This window comes from Oncorhynchus gorbuscha, linkage group LG11, assembly GCF_021184085.1.
Source record: "Oncorhynchus gorbuscha isolate QuinsamMale2020 ecotype Even-year linkage group LG11, OgorEven_v1.0, whole genome shotgun sequence".
Taxonomy (NCBI): Eukaryota; Metazoa; Chordata; class Actinopteri; order Salmoniformes; family Salmonidae; genus Oncorhynchus; species Oncorhynchus gorbuscha.
Window position 1 is genome coordinate 74,863,719 of NC_060183.1, and position 19,647 is coordinate 74,883,365.

The following is a 19,647-nucleotide window of genomic DNA, read 5'->3' on the forward strand; positions in this document are numbered from 1 at the left end:
ATTTCACATTGGTCCTCTGTAGCTCAATTGCTATAGCATGGCTCTTGCAACGCCAGGATAGTAGTGGGTACAAGTCCAGGGACACCCAGGCGTAAAACATTTATGCAAGCATTACAGTAAGTCACTTTGAATGAAAATGTCTGCTATAAATGAGAGAGACACACACAGATGGTGTCACATAACAAAAAGGTAACCAGGGGGACAACGCTCTCAGGATGTCAAAGAGACGAGAGTCGGTTGACTACTCACCAGAACCCCTTTGACCCATCCGAACTTGACTGCTCCCTTGGGCTCGGACGCCTCCTTGGCTGCGGCCTCCTCGGCCGGGGTGAGCTCATCCCCGTTGGCGAAGCCATCCTCAAACGGCTCCTGCAAACAGAACGAGACAGACAGGCTATGGTCAGCACACAATGGAAAAAGACCCTTATTGAAGTAAATGTGCAAGTTCACACATCTGAATACTATTATCTCTGAATTAAACGGTTGTTCACCCATGTTCATTCATTTCTATGAACAATCTACAAGATCTTATTTTGCTCTTTATCCCGACAGAGAAAACTCCCCAGCACACACACACACACACACACACACACACACACACACACACACACACACACACACACACACACACACACACACACACACACACACACACACACACACACACACACACACACACACACACACACACACACACACACACACACACACACACACACACACACAAATCTGTGGTTGTATTGGCTGGAGAAGGTCAAACACAGGAAGCATCCCTGCAAAGACAATGCCGTGAAGTGGGTGGCTGCCTCACTGGGTTGGTCTCTCAGTGCCCACCGCCCCATGCTGTTCCATCTAAGTGGCCCAGGACACCCCCAGCCTGCAGTCCCCCCAGCCCACCCTCACCAGGGACAGCACAGGAGAGGAAGCCACGCATTCAAAGGCCTTTACAACATCCCGTCCCTGGTACTCCCCACCTATTAAGGCAGAAATAAGGCCCAGAAAAAGAGGAAGCTTGAAGACCGGATCTTTAAAAAAATGTTTATTTGTATTTTTTAAATCAGCCTAGACTTCCTGCTTTACGGGCACTGAACCAAAAGTTGACCCCAAACAACATATACACATGTATAGTGATTAACCCAGTCGCCACTGGCAGTGTGGAAAAATAAGTAACCATCGACTGCATGCAAACGTCCACCCGGCTGCGCGCACGAATGGGTATTGATGTTCTGCCAGCGTTCGATACACCACTCAGGCCCAGAGAGGGCCAGACACGGGTCCGCAGTCTCCATTTCAGGAAGATTGACACAGGAACAGGAGATGAGGTCTGGCCGACGTGACAATACAGGGCTTGTTCTCGTCCACGGTCCTTCATTTACCTAGGATTGGCATTCCAAGGCCCACAACGCCAAAGTCAGTTGTCGTACTGTGCCCTTTGGGCACATTAGAGGGTGATGAGACGACGTGGAGAGTGTTCATTGAATGTATGGATGACTTTGGGTTTATTGATAGCCCCAGTCCGCAGGATGACCGTGTTACATGACAAAACAGATACAGGCTGGCTGATACAGCAGGGGCAATGCCCTCAGTGTTCAGTGATAAGGACAGGGATGTTCACCACGCTCCAGGCCCTAGGAGACCGACTTATCATGCTATCTATCGGATGGTCAAATTTATTGGCCAGCGTTATGGCGTTGCAGAACAAAGCGCCACCATTCCATGATCATTCATTTAATTTGTTTCAACTTTCATTCTGCCCATCATGTGCATAGTGACTCACTTAACTGTTTTGGAAGGTACACTACTATAGCTACTGATCGACCAATGCAGAATTACTTTGCACTATTTTCTACATGTAAAGATCAATAGATGAGATGACGCTAGATGTTGTCTCATGTAGATGAGTCACTCACAGCTCTCAGGACAAGTGTGTCTCTAGAGAAGGTGAAGAGTGGAGCTTCTCCTCCACCTCACACCCTTCCCTTGGGGTTCTCTTGTCCTCTTCCTCAGCATTATGCGCTCCTCCAACCCCCCCCCCCCCCCATCCCCTTTCACTCATCTTAGCAACCTCCAGCTGATGCCTGAAGTAACGCAGTGCTACACTCAGCCACTTAAACAGAATAGCCTACCAAGTGTTTGTGTATTATTTGATGGTAAAGAGGATTCTGTTGGGAAGCTCTGACACCATCAAACAAAACGTAATCCTCAGTTTGGGTTTTGTGTATACAGGAGATTAAACGGGTTCATGGAAGGATGAAACTAATGGGGAGAAACGTCACCATCTACTCTAGCATGTCGGGTAGGTAAATTGATCGGAGGTGTGGCTCCATTACAAAAGATGTATAAATAGGTGTGTAAATTATAAAAGAGCACGGCGCCTCTGGCATGTACCCCAGCATGTGACGGGATGGGCTGTGTAGAGGGAAGGGTGCTCAGCTTTGCCTCGCCAAGGCCATCTGTCAACAAGAGCTCCCTGCCTGCGTCCCCTAACAATGACTCAGCAGCTTCGCTGAGGTCTGGCAGTGGCAGGTACACTGGGCTATTGAGGGAGGTGAAGGGAGATTCTAGGAAATTAAAAAAGGAACGGTATTGTTGGTTAGGGTTGTCACTCTTCAGTGGGGGACCCGTGAGTCTCTGCCGGGGACCATGTGTGGACAAGCATCGGGAGGGTGGGATGAACAGCAAACACATTGAGCTAGGAAATAGGTCTCTACTACTGCCTCAATAGGTCTGTCTAGTCAGACCACTAAGTAACCAACCTCTTCTCAAACAAACTAGCGCTTCTCAGCTATGATAGCAGTGAGACTCGAATTTGACAGTCCCAATTCCCAGCTCACAAGGAAGAAAATCATGAAAAGTTCTTGTAATTTGCTCTCAACACAGGAGGAAGGGAAGATCTGGAAAACAACCAATAGTATTAGGTCATGGATAACAACCAATAGTATTAGGTCATGGAAAACAACCAATAGTATTAGGTCATGGATAACAACCAATAGTATTAGGTCATGGATAACAACCAATAGTATTAGGTCATGGATAACAACCAATAGTATTAGGTCATGGAAAACAACCAATAGTATTAGGTCATGGAAAACAACCAATAGTATTAGGTCATGGATAGACCAACAATAGATTAGCTGCTAGTGAGGGGCAAGACCCAGAGCCTCAGGAAGTGAGTCATGCATCCCATCTAACTCTGTCTCTTTGTTAGTCAGCAGCCCTCGGGGCGTCTCGGAGAGTTGACTGGGACACAGGAATCCTCTGAAAGTCGTTGAGCAGGTAGGCATGACATCAGCCACTGTTAGGTCAGTCAGGAATATCTTAAGCGGATTAGCAGCTTAAAATAATACCCATGTTGAGACATGTCAAGCTCATGTCAGCAACCCACTGTTCAGAAAAAAGATGCACATCAGTAGTCGTCTTCATCTGATTGGGACCAGGGATTCTTGACTGGGCAACATACAGCAGTATGGCATTACTCCGCCTAGTGAGTCTAAAACAAGTCACTACAATCTACAGGAGGTTTTAAAAGCAGGGAAAGAATTCACACATCTAGAACACGTCCTCTAATCACTTTTGGCAAAAGAAAAATGTTTAATCATGGTGTACAGGACACCTGTCTGATTCTCACCGGTCTGAGTGGACTGATCCATTGTGAATCATGGCACAGTCCATCACTCAAAGACATGTGGTACTGAAAATGTATATGGTTATATTATGTAAGAACAATGGTGCAACACTAATAAAAAATATTATTTCACAACAAGTGCGCTTTGTCTCGCTTTAGATTTTTTCCCCATTCACATTTTCAAACAGTCCATTTATATTTTCCAACTGGGCTATACATTTGGTGGAGTTTCTCCCCCCCTCGCCTGAGTAGCCTCGTTTCACTGCCAAAAATAAAATGAAACCATCTAGGTGTTCAGCAAAATAACAACCCAATGTCAAATACAGGTAGCCTAGTCAAATAATGATCATCCAATCACATTAACTTACTTTCTCGCGGGAATTCCACTAACGGTCCGTATGTAGCTGCTGTTCATGTTGGCATCTGTACTGATGGCGCAAAAGCCATGACAGGGAGACATAGTGGAATGGTAAAGCGTGTGCAACAGTTGCTCCCGACGCCACGTGTGTACACTGCAGCATCAACCAAGAGGCTTTTGATGCCAAGGGAATGCCTGACTTTCTGGACACTACAGTGAAAATGGTTACCTTTGTTAAAGCAAGGCCCCTGAACTCTCGTGTACAGTTGAAGTCGGAAGTTTACATACACTTAGGTTGGAGTCATTAAAACTAATTTTTCAACTACTCCACAAATGTCTTGTTAACAAACTAAAGTTTGGTCGGGTAGGACATCTACCTTGTGCATAACAAGTCATTTTTCCAACAATTGTTTACAGAGATTATTTCACTGTATCACAATTCCAGTGGGTCAGAAGTTTACATACACTAAATTGACTGTGCCGTTAAACAGCTTGGAGAATTACAGAAAATGTCATGGCTTTAGAAGATTCTGATATCAATTAGCCTATCATTTGAGTCAATTGGAGGTGTACCTGTGGATGTATTTCAAGGCCTACCTTCAAACTCAGTGCCTCTCTGCTTGACATCATGGGAAATTAAAATATATATCAGACAAGACCTCAGAAAAAAAATTGTAGACCTCCACAAGTCTGGTTCATCCTTGGGATCAATTTCCAAAATGCCTGAAGGTACCACGTTCATCTGTACAAACAATAGTACGCAAGTATAAACACCATGGGACCACACAGCCATCATACCGCTCAGGAAGGAGGCGCGTTCTGTCGCCTAGAGATGAACGTACTTTGGTGCGAAAAGTGCAAATCAATTCCAGAACAGCAGCAAAGGACCTTGAAGATGCTGGAGGAACACGGTACAAAAACTATCTATATCCACAGTAAAACGAGTCCTGCATCAACATAACCTGAAAGGCCGCTCAGCAAGGAAGACACTGCTCCAAAACCGCCATAAAAACCCAGACTACGGTTTGCAACTGCACATGGGAACAAAGATCGTACCTTTTGGAAAAATGTCCTCTGGTCTGATGAAACAAACTGTTTGGCCATAATGACCATTGTTATGTTTTGAGGAAAAATGGGGAGGCTTGCAAGCCAGAGAACACCATCCCAACCATGAAGCAGGGGGTGGCAGCATCATGTTGTGGGGTGCTTTGCTGCAGGAGGGACTGGTGCACTTCACAAAATAGATGGCATCATGAGGTAGAAAAATGATGTGAATATATTGTAGCAACATCTCAAGGCATCAGTCAGAAAGTTAAAGCTTGGTGGCAAATGGGGCTTCCAAATGGACAATAACCCCAAGCGTACTTCACAAGGTTGTGGCAAAATAGCTTAAGGACAACAAAGTCAAGGTATTGGAGTGGCCATCACAAATCCCTGAACTCAAATCCTATAGAAAATTTGTGGGCATAGCAGAAAAGGCGTGTGCGAGCAAGGATGCCTACAAACCTGAATCAGTTACACCAGCTCTGTCAGGAGGAATGGGCCAAAATTCACCCAACTTATTGTGGGAAACTTGTGGAAATGTTTGACACAAGTCAAACCATTTAAAAGGCAATGCTACCAAATACTAATTGAGCGTATGTAAACTTCTGACCCACTGGGAATGTGAAGAGAAAAAAAGCTGAAATAAATCACTATTATTCTGACATTTCACATTCTTAAAATAAAGTGGTGATCCTAAGACAGGGAATTTTTACTAGGATTAAAATGTCAGGAATTGTGATGTTTTTTCTCGCCTGAATGATCTGAATCTGTAATACTAGAGACTCTCCGCAACTATATTCAATGTACGGGACTAAATTGAGGCTATGATTTAAGAAGTTGGAGCTCTTCTCTGTCTGCATTAACAAGGACAACACACAGGTCTTTCCATCATGCAAATGAACAAGCTTATGGACAACGTCAAACAGCGAAACACCCGAGTGAGTTGGGTGAGCAATTACGCAGGTACTTTCCCGAAATGGATGACAAACAGGGACTCGTTATCCCTTTCATTCCCCTCCTCCAGTCCACTTACAGATATCTGAACAAGAGAGCCTCATCTAAAATTGCAAGTGGTTCTGTGAAAATGGCATTTCAAATCAGAAGCCACTGCCAGATTTCTGGATTGAGCGGAGCTGCCTTGGAAAATCCCTCTGTTAAGACACTGATGTCCTTTGCAACCATGTACCTATGTGAGTGGATTCTCGGCCCTCACTAGCATGAAAACTAAATACAGGCACAGACTGTGTGTGGAAAAGGATTTAAGATGGAGACTCTCCAATACAACCCAACATTGCAGAGTTATGTGCATCCTTTCAAGCACACCCTTCTCATTAACCTGTGGTGAGTTATTCACAATTTTCAGTTAACAAATAAGGTTTTATATGTAAGATGGTTAAATAAAAGAGCACAATTAGATTATTATTATTTGTGCCCTGGTCCTATAAGAGCTCTGTCACTTCCCACAAGTTGGATTGTGACAAATCTCACTCATTCTTAAGTTATTTTTTTGATTTAACCTTCATTAAACCAGGAAAAGTCCATTGAGTCACAGAGTCTCTTTTTCAAGGGAGACCTGGCCAAGAAGGCAGCAACAATCAATACATAATTAAAACATGATCCAGCCTAAAAAAAAAAAAGCATTTATACTCTTCTGTAACAGAATCTCCCATCAATTTTAAATGAATTCAGTGGCACTAACATATCTAAACTCAGCAAAAAAAGAAACGTCCCTTTTTCAGGACCCTGTCTTTCAAAGTCAATTCGTAAAAATCCAAATAACTTCACTTTAAAAAGGTTTAAACACTGTTTCCCATGCTTGTTCAATGAACCATAAAGAATTAATGAACATGCACTTATGGAACAGTCGTTAAGACACTAACAGCTTACAGACAGGTAGGCAATTGAAGGTCACAGTTATGATAACTTAGGACACTAAAAGAGGCCTTTCTACTAACTCTGAAAAACACCAAAAGAAAGATGCCCAGGTTCCCTGCTCATCTGCGTGAACGTGACTTAGGCATGCTGCAAGGAGGCATGAGGACTGCAGATGTGCCAGAGCAATAAATTGCAATGGTCGTACTGTGAGACGCCTAAGACAGCGCTACAGGGAGACTGGACAGACAGCTGATCGTCCTCGCAGTGGCAGACCACGTGTAATGACACATGCACAGGATCGGTACATCACACCTGCGGGACAGGTACAGGATGGCAACAACAACTGCCCAAGTTACACCAGGAACACACAATTCCTCCATCAGTGCTTAGACAGTCCGCAATAGGCTGAGAGGGGCTGGACTGAGGGCTTGTAGGTCCTCACCGGCAACAACGTTGCCTATTGGCACAAACCCACCGTCGCTGGACCAGACAGGACTGGCAAAAAGTGCTCATCGCTGACGGGTCGCAGTTTTGTCTCACCAGGGGTGATGGTCAGATTCGCGTTTATCGTCGAAGGAATGAGCGTTACACCGAGGCCTGTACTCTGGAGCGGGATCGATTTGGAGGTGGAGGGTCTGTCATGGTCTGGGGCGGTGTGTCACAGCATCATCGGACTGAGCGTGTTGTCATTGCAGGCAATCTTAACGCTGTGCGTTACAGGGAAGAGATCCTCCTTCCTCATGTGGTACCCTTCCTGCAGGCTCATCCTGACATGACCCTCCAGCATGACAATGCCACCAGCCATACTGCTCGTTCTGTGCGTGATTTACTGCGAGACAGGAATGTCAGTGTTCTGCCATGGCCAGCGAAGAGCCCGGATCTCAATCCCATTAAGCACGTCTGGGACCTGTTGGATCGGAGGATGAGGGCTAGGGCCATCCATTTCCCCCAGAAATGTCTGGGAACTTGCAGGTGCCATGGTGGAAGAGTGGGGTAACATCTTATAGCAAGAACTGGCAAATCTAGTGCAGTCCATGAGGAGATGCACTGCAGTACTTAATTCAGCTGGTGGCCACACCAGATACGGACTGTTACTTTTGATTTTGACCCCCTTTTTGTTCAGGGACACATTATTCAATTTATGTTAGTCACATGTCTGTGGAACTTGTTCAGTTTACAAATATTTATACGTTACATTTGCTGAAAATAAACAGTTGACAGTGAGGACGTTTATTATTTTGTTTAAATCCTCCATTAATCCATCCACATATACAGTACCAGTCAAACACTCCTACTCATTCAAGGGTTCTTTATTTTCGGTAGAATAGTTAAGACATCAAAACTATGAAATAGTTTAGTAACCAAAAGTGTTAAATCAAAATACACTAACGTTCAAACGTTTGGGGTGACTTAGAAATGTCCTCGTTTTCCATGAAAACCTACATGAAATGAGTTGCAAAGTGAATAGGAAACATAGTCATGATGTTGACAAGGTTATAAATAATTATTTTTAATTGAAATAAGTGTCCTTCAAACTTAGCTTTCATCAAAGAATCCTCCATTTGCAGCCTTGCAGACCTTTGGCATTCTAGTTGTCCATTTTTTTAGGTAAATCTGAAGAGATTTCACCCCATGCTTCCTGAAGCACTTTCCACAAGTTGAATTCGCTTGAAGGGCACTTCTTACGCACCATACGGTCAAGCTGCTCCCACAACAGCTCAATAGGGTTGAGATCAGGTGACTATAATAGTGGCCAGCACAGACAGCAGACCAGCTAACTGCTTCTTCCTTAAATAGTTCCACCTGGAATGTATTTAAATTTACAGGTGTGCCTTGTTAATTTATTTATTTTATTTAACCTTTATTTAACCAGGAAGGGCTCGTTGAGATTTAAAATCTCTTTTTCAAAGAGAGTCCTGGCCAAGATAGGCAGCACCAAGTCATTACAAAAATTACAGACAAACATGAAAAACTACAAGTTAAAAGTTCATTTGTGGAATTTCTTTCCTTCTTAATGCGTTTGAGCCAAAGGTAAGGGTGGTATACAGAAGAAAGCCCTATTTGGTAAAAGACCAAGTCCATATTATGTCAAGAACAGCTCAAATAGGCAAAGATAAATGACAGTCCATCATTACTTTAAGACATGAAGGTCAGTCAATCCAGAAAATGTGCAGTCACAAAAACCATCAACCGCTATGATGAAACTGGCTCTCATGAGGACCGCCACAGGAAAAGGTAGAGTTACCTCTGCTGCAGAGGATGAGTTCATTAGAGTTACCAGCCTCAAACAGCAGCACAAATAAATTCAAATAACAGATACATCAACTTCAACTGTTCAGAGGAGACTGTGAATCAGTCCTTCATGGTCGAATTGCTGCAAAGAAACCACTACTATAGGACACTAACAATAAGAAGAGACTTGCTTGGGCTAAGAAACATGAGTAATGGACATTAGACCAGTGGAAATCTGTTCTTTGGTCTGATGAGTCCAAAGTTGAGATTTTTGGTTCCAACTGGTGAACAGATGATCTCCGCATGTGTGTTTCCCACCGTGAAGCAAGGAGGTGTGATGGTGCTTTGCTGGTGACTGTGATTTACTTAGAATTCAAGGTACATTTAACCAGCAAAGCTACCACAGCATTCTGCAGCGATACATCCCATCTGGTTTGAGCTTAGTGGGGCTATCATTTGTTTTTAAACAGGACAATGACCCAAAACACCTCCAGGCTGTGTAACCAAGAAGGAGAGTGATGGAGTGCTGCATCAGATGACCTGGCCTCCACAATCACCCGCCCTCAAACCAATTGAGATGGTTTGGGATGAGTTGGCCCGCGGATGTAATGTAGAAAATAGTACAAATGTGTATATACACATACTTTTGTGTGGTCACCCCTTCATATGAGTGGATTTGGCTATTTCAGCCACACCCGTTGCTGACAGGTGTATAAAATCGAGTACACAACCATGCAATCTCCATAGTCTTACATTGACAGTAGAATGGCCTCACTGATGAGCTCAGTGACGCCACTTTTCCAACAAGTCAGTTCGTCAAATTTCTGCAATGCTAGAGCTGCCCCAATCAACTGTAAGTGCTGTTACTGTAAAGTGGAAATGTCTAGGAGCAACAACGACTCCAAGGCCACAGCCGAGTGTAAAAATGTCTGTCTTCGAGTTTGGCGGACGCCTGGAGAACGCTACCTGCCCCGATGCATAGTGCCAACTGTAAAGTTTGTTGAAGGAGGACTAATCTGGGGCTGGTTTTCATGGTTCGGGCAAGGCCTCTTAGTTCCAGTGAAGAGAAATCTTAACACTACAGAATACAACGGCATTCAAGACGATTCTGTGCTTCCAACATTGTGGCAACAGTTAGAGGAAGGCCCTTTCCTGTTTCAGCATGGCAATACCCCATGCACAAAGCGAGGTCCATATAGAAATGGTCTGTCGAGATCAGTGTGGAAGGACTGGCCTGCACAGAGCACAGACCTCAACCCCATCGAACACCTTTTGGATAAATTGGAACACAGACTGTGAGCCAGGCCTAATTGCCCAACATCAGTGCCCAACCTCACTAATGCTTGTGGCTTATTGGTAGCAAGTCCCAGCAGCAATATTCCAACATCTAGTGGAAAGACATTCCAGAAAAGTGGAGGCTATTAATAGCAGCAAAGGGGGCCATATTAATGGCCATGATTTTGGAATAAAATGTTCGACGAGCAGGTGTGCCCATACTTTTTGTCAAATCAAAGTGTATTTGTCACGTGCGCCGAATACAACAGGTGTAGACCTTACAGTGAAATGCTTACTTACAGGCTCTAACCAATAGTGCAGAAATAAAGAAATAAATCAACAGTAAAAAGACAGACTACATACAGTAGCGAGGCTATTAAAGTAGCGAGGCTACATACAGACACCGGTTAGTCAGGCTGATTGAGGTAGTATATACATGTAAATATGGTCAAAGTGACTATGCATATGATGAACAGAGAGTAGCAGTAGCGTAAAATAGGGGTTGGCGGGTGGTGGGCGGGACACAATGCAGATAACCCAGTTAGCCAATGTGCAGGAGCACTGGTTGGTCAGCCCAATTGAGGTAGTATGTACATGTAAATATGGTTAATGACTATGCATATATGATATACAGAGAGTAGCAGCAGCAGCATACAAAGAGGGGTTGGGGGGGGGGCATAGTACAGGTAGCCATTTGATTACCTGTTTAGCAGTCTTATGGCTTGGGGGTAAAAACTGTTGAGAAGCCTTTTTGTCCTAGACGTGGCACTCCGGTGCCGCTTGCCATGCAGTAGTAGAGAGAACAGTCTATGACTGGGGTGGCTGGGGTCTTTGACACTTTTTAGGGCCTTCCTCTGACACCGTGTAGAAGTCCTGAATGACAGGCAGCTTAGCCCCAGTGATGTACTGGGCCGTACTTCCTTAGATTTTGTGCACCAGCTGTTGTATACAAATATGCAGACTGCCCCCCCCCCTCGTCTTACTGGAGTGTGCTGTTCTATCTTGCCGGTGCAGCGTGTATCCCACTAGCTGAATATCCATGTCATCATTCAGCCATGATTCTGTGAAACATAGGATATTACAGTTTTTGATGTCCCGTTGGTAGGATATTCGTGATCGTACCTCGTCTAGTTTATTGTCCAATGGTTGCATGTTGGCAAGTAGTACTGACAGTAACGGCAGCTTTCCCACTCAACTTTTCTGGGTCCTGACCAGGCATCCGACTCTTTGTCCTCTGTAACTTGCATCGCTTCCTCTTGCAAATAACGGGGATGCTGGCCCTGTCGGGTGTTTGGAGAAAACCCTGTGCGTCTTGTTTGTTGAAGATAAAAATCTTTGCCTAATCCGAGGTGAGTGATCACTGTCCTGATATCCAGAAGCTATTTTTTTGCAGTAAGATACGGTTGCAGAAACATTATGTACAAAATAAGTTACAAATAAACGCTTAAAAAACCCCACATAATAGCACATTTGGTTGGGCGCCCATAAAACTGCTGCCATTTCTTCCGGCGCCATTCATGTATTGCGTATCTACAGGAATAAGAAAGATCCTGCTTCTGTTGCGTTTGTTTAATAACCTACTGATTTCCGTGAGCACCAAGCTTCACATAACCACGTTAGATCAACAATAACAAATTTGGCTTTTTTAAAATCTTTGCTTTGGTGTAATAAAAGGCTTGACAGAACACTCTTCAAAATTCTGAAAATATTTATAATAACCCATTTTCTTTGATCATCATTATAATAAATAAGTAATGTCATTATCGTTAGTGAGCTTATATTACAACCTTGTATAACCACCATCGAGCTGTAGGCCTAAGAGCACGTCCTGTTTAGTCTTCTTACTGTACTTAGGCCTATATGATTTCAACATATAGGCTACTGTATCAATCATTCATGTCATCACATGAGTAATTCATGATTTTAAAATAAATAAATAAAGCGACCCTTGAATAATTAGCATAAACGAGAAATAAACCCTTCAATTTCGGAAATTGCATTCACAAATGAATGCGTCCGTTTTTAGTCTTTGCTGTAATAAAGGCTTTAAGGGAAAAAAAACGTTAGACTCTGGTAACTTATCATTTATTTAGTGTTGTTTACACTGTTCCAAACAGCCAGTAAAATTATATTGTAATCTAACAGCACCCTGTTTGGCACACATAATATGCTTGCAGCACCTTATCTTTTTCATGAGCTCCAGTATTTTCCAAAACTAGTCAAATTTATTCCACACATCTGACTTTCCCTTTACCTCCTGAGCAACCAGTAAACATTCCAGCGTTCCTAGTTCAGTTTATTTGGTACGTCCTCTGCATCGATTTTTCTGTCACGTGTTAGTTATCAATAAATTGGTTGTGATATAATGTTACGCTATAGGTCAGGCTCTATTGGTCACATGCATGCGATGCATACGTGTCACATAAAGAGAGCAAGGGTTGAGGGACTGTTTTTCTTAAATGAGGGATTTCAGTAACAGAACTTTCCAGTCAAAAATGGCTGTAATTATGTTGCAGGTTTAGCAACACCGACAGCGCGATAAACACTGATGTTCTGTGGTGGTCGCTGCAGCAGGGAGTGCGAGCGAGACAACGGGTGCTAGTCACAGTCACTTGCTGTCTAGTATTATCATTTTCTTTAACACAGAGCAGCAAGTCTGAGCCCGGCCCAACACAATCAAATTAATTGCGGTCGTACTCCATCTAGTCATGTGTGTGCGCAATGTTCCCTCTAAGCTACACACTAGCATGCCAAGACTACCGCGCAGCTCCCCCTGGGACACGCAGAAGAAATATCAGCCCACGAGATTGAATTGAACTCTAGAAAGTTGAGTGTTCACTGTTAGTTGACACAATAATCAATCAATGTTTCCATTTACAGTGGCAATTGTGATTGAATTAAACGCAGTATTATCCTTTGCTAGTTAGTGAGTTATTAGCCCAGTTATAAATCATTTGTAGTCAGTAATAGGGGAGTGATTGCATCTTACAGGAGCACAAAGCAAGTACATTTATAGACATCTTTGAAAAGCAAGTCAGATAAAAAGCTTATTTTTTTTCTTAAAGGGGCAGTGTTGCATTTTGAGACATGTTTGAATAAACTACGTAGTCAGAATGTAGCATCATTTGTCTGATTCTTTGTAATAATTATATGGATCTAATAATGCATTTTATTTTGTATAGCCGTTTCTTGCATCAAACATTTTCAGTCACCTTGTCTGAAGGACAAACAGGTTAATGTCAAGCCCTACATACCTCATTGTCTGAAGGACAAACAGGTTAATGTCAAGCCCTACATACCTCATTGTCTGAAGGACAAACAGGTTAATGTCAAGCCCTACATGTTTCCCCCCCAAAAGTCTCATGGAATGTAGGCCTACATTGAACACCACACTGACTGCTACTGTAGGTGGAATGATAGAAGAGCTCTTTCCATGTTAAAAATGTTATGGGATTTTCTTCATTGTTTTTGATGGTAGGCCTACATTATGCTCAAATAGCCACAGTAGCCTACTTGGTCACTTAAAATTAACTTAAAGCGGGTACAGCCTCAATGTTCACAGTAAATGCGTGGAAGTTGCACAGAATTTTCACAACGTTCAAGTTTGCGATCGACATACCTGAAATTTGCTCAGTGCCGAACAAAATGAGGGAACATTGATCAAATAATTAAAGGCACACAAACAGTGCGCTTAAAGCATCCGACAAGCTCAGTGCATATAGTTGATTTGACTGAAAACATATAGGGTGTCTATATATGGAAAAATACAAACATTTTTTTACCAAATCGATTGGTCAAACCAATAATTTATTTTTGGGGGTCAGGGACAGCCCTACATATTTTATTTATTCCTCTTACTGGTTTATCACATACAGCTGTTCAGGGTAAGGCTTCTTGTTTTACATTCCCCCAAGAGCGTGTCAAAAACCACTGGCAAAGTGATAGCCTGGTCCCAGATCTGTTTCTGTTGTCTTGTCAACAGATCTGGGACCAGGCTAGCAGAAACAGATCTGGAACCAGGCTAGCAGAAACAGATCTGGAACCAGGCTAGCAGAAACAGATCTGGAACCAGGCTAGCAGAAACAGATCTGGAACCAGGCTAGCAGAAACAGATCTGGAACCAGGCTAGCAGAAACAGATCTGGAACCAGGCTAGCAGAAACAGATCTGGAACCAGGCTAGCAGAAACAGATCTGGAACCAGGCTAGCAGAAACAGATCTGGAACCAGGCTAGCAGAAACAGATCTGGAACCAGGCTAGCAGAAACATATCTGGGACCAGGCTAGCAGAAACAGATCTGGGACCAGGCTAGCAGAAACAGATCTGGGACCAGGCTAGCAGAAACAGATCTGGGACCAGGCTAGCAGAAACAGATCTGGGACCAGGCTAGCAGAAACAGATCTGGGACCAGGCTAGCAGAAACAGATCTGGGACCAGGCTAGCAGAAACAGATCTGGAACCAGGCTAGCAGAAACAGATCTGGAACCAGGCTAGCAGAAACAGATCTGGAACCAGGCTAGCAGAAACAGATCTGGAACCAGGCTCGCAAAGTAATACTGTATCACTGGAATCACCCAGGGGTTTTGACTCCCTTGTAGAAACAAAGCTGGGTCAAAAGGAAGTCATCAGATAGCCTAATAGCAACAGAATAGAAGTGTATCAACACTAGAGTTGTACCGTGAAAGCAACAAATGAGGTCACGTGTTGAACATATTGTAGCCAAGACTGGAGACAATTATATTTGTATAGATTGGCGGGGTATGCCTATTTATAGAAACCAGATTGAAGGTGAAAATTGACTGGATTAATCAGTGTTTCTGAATCTGAACTCTGGCTCCTTAAACCTTCAATACATGTTTAATTCCCATGACAGACTGGGTAAAGCTTGTTCTGTGTTCTCATTCGCTTCCTCCCTCCCTATTTCCCCTTGAGTATTTATGGAGAAACCGAGGAAAATCTAATTCCTTCACACATGGCCGTTATTTTTTTATTTTTTTTTAAATGGGCAAGCACCCCCTTGGGTGCTCTGATATAAACAGCATGTTTTTCCTAGTATTCTTACTACAGTGCATGTTTGTGTATGCTGCAGACTTATTTTGGTAGCTAGCTAGTTACCAAGGGAAGAAAATATCAAGGGATTAAGGCGCATTATGTCAAGGAGATTGATACTAGAACAGCCTAAACATCTCCTAAGGGAGGACCGTCAGGTCAAAGCAACCATTTCCCCACAATCAAGTGCTGCTCGATGATAGAGGTGTGAAAATGTTGTAAATAGCAACATTAAAACGGAATGTTCTCATCTAAGGAAAGGCAGCAACCACATTTAAAAGGATAGCTTTCTGGCCAGGCCAAAGACCTAGCCAAGGAGTGATATTTAAACAAACGTATATGCCTAAAGGATGGTGCATTACCCATGTTGCTTGGAAACCAGAGTTAGCAGCATCCATTTGCATGTCACAGTGATGCCCATGCCTGCCCAGTAATGAAAGATAAACAGTAATCTGTTTTTTTGGCCATCAGTGGCATGAACAGCTGGGTGACGACAGTGTTCATTTAAATAAAAAAACAAGTGAGACTGGGTCATGTTATTGGGGCCATTATGCAACATAGTAATCAAGGTGCTCTTGCGTAACTCCAGGGAGTGGCTCAGCTAGGCTACTTTTTGGAGGGATAATTTGACAGTAACTTCATCCTGCCCAGAGAAGAGAACATACTAACCCCTGTCCCACCACAAATGAGCTAGTTGACCACTCAGGTCTGGGGTACCACATGAGGCCCTTTCTCACGTGACCATAGGGCCACACATATCTCCTATGCAGAGCTCTACGCTGAAATATATTACAACAAGCATATGTGCTCCTAAATTGAAAAATGTAGGAGCACAATGAAAAAAATAATTGAGAGCAATTCCAAAACACAGGGTAAAGGTGCACCAGAAAAAAATGTTTTTAAGGTGTAGCCTACTTTGGGCCTATATGAATCCTAGCTACTTTTGAAACACATCTCCTGAAGAAGCTCTCTTAACTGAGGTCCACACTCCAGTCGGTGGTGGTAATGCACCTTTAAATTGGTTGCCAACTACCATAAAGTCCACAGAAGAAGACTAGAGGAGCGATTACTAGAAACTAACTAGGTTTCTACTTTTATCTGTGGATTAATTGTTGAGAACACACAATTGGTCAGAATTCTACAAAGATCCAGAAAAAGGACCTTGTGCAATTCAGGTAAAATAACTCGATGTTTATATCCCAGAACAAATTAGCTAGCAATGGCTAGTTTTGACCTGTCCCCAAATTAATATAGTTGGTTCAGAGTTCGTTTTGATATTTTAACCGGAGTGTCCTTAAATCGCATCTGGTGGGGAGGAATACAAATCAAACATACACGCGATGAGCGGACGCACTAGCGTGCCCAGTCTAGTCAGCTTGTTAGGCCAACTTCCTCATTCCACAGTGCAACATGATACCGTGCCTTCAGAAAGCATTCATACCCCTCGACTTATTCAACATTTTCCTAGTCTAAATTCAAAATGGAATACAGAGTGACGTAGATTATCTAGGTGACAACCACATATCACAGTTGTAGTAAGTATATTTTCCATCAAAGTAGTTACCAGAAAATTCAGTGCTAGTAAGAAAAGTATATATATATATTTACATTTGATCTTTCTAATATTTTACGGGTAATTAATTTCAGTCAGCCATGTAAAGTAGTATTCAATCACTTATGAGCCAACTGGTTTGATGAATGGCAAACACACTGCCTGTGGTGTGATACTATGGACACAGTGTTTGTGACTTGGAATTGTGACACAAAAGCTCAGAGTCCAAGCTTGGCCAAATCAGTTCCGCTACTGTTTTGGTAGGGAAGATTGAGGTCAGTGGGGGCATAATGTTCCCCTCCAGTTCACAGATAAGGAGCTTGGATCTTGTAATAAGTCGCCTTTGGTTTACTTCATTAGTTGTTTGTTTGATGTCCACTCAAAAAGGTTACCAATAATCTATAAGGTCTGGAACAGTCACGGCAATGGCGGATTAAAAGGATAGTCACCGGGCCTCCCGAGTGCCGCAGCGGTCTAAGGCATCGCAGTGTTGCGGCATCACTAGAGCCTGGGGTTTGATCCCATAGGGCGGCGCACACATGGCCCAGCGTCATCCAGGTTAGGGGAGTTTGGCTCTTGCGACTCGTGGCTGGCCGGGCGCCTATAGACTGACTCCGGTCGTCAGTAGAACGTTGTTGCTTCCTCCGACACATTGGTGCGGGTTGCTTCCGGGTTAAGCGGGCGGGTGTTGAGAAGTGCGGTTTGGCGGGGCGTGTTTCAAAGGATGCATGACTTGACCTTCGCATCTCCCGAGCTGGTTGGGGAGTTGCAGCGATGAGACAAGATCGTAATCACGAAAAATTGGTGAGAAAAAGGGGGTACATTTTTATCTTATAACAAATGAAAGGAGTCAGGTATCAAGGGAAGTATGAGGGTCCAAAAGTTAGAGCTGTGCAATTAATACAATTCACAATATTGACATGAGCAATATCCATATCGCAAGAGATCCATATTGCATGCAACATCTTGAAACACTCAACCACGTGTAACAACCGGTTTTATGGTTTGCCCCCCCCCCCCTCCCAAGCCCCACCCAATCACTCAAGCAGTTCCTCCTCTGTTAGATGTTGTTCTGTTAGGTCAAACGCTTTCCACTTTGCTTCTTAATATAAAATCCTTCTATGAATCCAACAGTTCATCTATAAATCATTTTTTTTGCCCATACCGTGTAGCCCTACCCAAAAGGCAATAATTAAAAAGTGATCTAGGGACCAATGACCCTAAAATTGTTTGTGGAAAACTGTGGTTTCCATCTTTCATTTAGCATTGTCTAGTTGTATGCTTGCTTCCAAGTGAAACATTACCTACATAAAACATCAGGGATGAAGTTAACAATTGCATTTGACTACAAACGGTGTCTAGATATGTTTTTGTCTGCCCATTTGCAATGCTTTGGCTTGAGAACAGAGATCTGATGTCAACAGTGAATTACACAAAGTAGAGGCAATTTGGACCAACTACAGAGAAAAAAAACGTGTGTGTGTAGATGGACTGAATAAGAATTTTTATTACACCACATTTTGCTCCCTGGCAGGGACACCAGACTCTGCTTCGAGCTAAAGAGCGAGACCAGGGTAGCTCATATACTGCCTGAGGAGATGCCGAGAACTGATATTGTACTGCCGACAATCTCCTCAAAAAACATACATCAAAAGCGCTTTACTTCTTCCCCGGGGCTATGACTATCACCTTGTTACCGGTGGCATCTTCAAGACAGTAGCCCACTGGCAGCTTCTGTGAGCGTCAGTCAGCTGACATGCTCGGACTGCTGTGTACCTGGTAGTAAGACCTGAGTGTACAGACGAGCTGTTCATGTCTATAGAGGAAGTGCTGGGATGGAACAGAACTGGGTACTAGGAGTTAAAACATGGACCAGCTTCTGTTCCCATATCGCTTCTGTACCCCATCTGTTATTTATTCATTCAAAATCATATAAAGAGATTCAAATGTTCCTGTTAAACAAGCATCAAGTCTTGGCACATTTGGAGTGGTAATAAAATAAGTGGGCAAAGCAGTATTGAATTCTACAAAATCTGCTTGGTGTGCCAGCGAGAGCCAACGCTTCCGAAACTCACACCACTGGAGAGCAGACGGCACAGAACGAGTCAGAGAACATTATCTACGTGGGTGAAGTAATACAAAGAGCAGAGTTCCACAACAATGCCAAAGCATTAGCTGGACAGAGGAAACTGTAGTTGGATCAGCCAAGGAGAAGATGGCCTCCAAAAAAAAACACGAGAGCAAACCGATTTCACACCAAGCAAAATTGACCTCAGGAAAAGGAAAGACTTGAATAATGATGAATGAAAATAAAATCAATAGAGAACAATTGTGTGTGCAAGCAGCCAACACAATAGGATACAGGGCTAGGCCTTGTAGATGTATGAATCCACAAACGAATCTGGCAATAGAACAGGTTTCATAATAAACGCTGTTCTCTCCTGTGGGTTAGCAGGTTTCCAAGAATTGACGCAACACCTCTAATCAAAAAACAAATAACACTCCAATTAATATCAGTATTCTTGGAACGGCCGGTTCCCCCCACTGCAATCCCAAATGGCATCACGGAACAAAATAGCGACTGCCTGCATCACAACCCAGGTTCCAATTTGGCTCTGCTAAACAGGCAGCTTTGTTG

The 19,647-nt window shown here is 43.3% G+C and overlaps 1 protein-coding gene across 3 annotated transcripts in view; it reads right to left on the minus strand.

Annotated features, from left to right (window-relative positions):
* The window catches only part of slc12a2 (solute carrier family 12 member 2), a 70,591-nt gene that overhangs the window by 34,080 nt on the left and 16,864 nt on the right, over positions 1-19,647 (minus strand). For all 3 annotated transcript variants that reach the window (XM_046290488.1, XM_046290486.1, XM_046290487.1), the window contains exon 2: positions 250-369. In XM_046290488.1, coding sequence (XP_046146444.1) covers positions 250-369 — 120 coding nt within the window. The remainder of the gene's footprint in view (positions 1-249; positions 370-19,647) is intronic.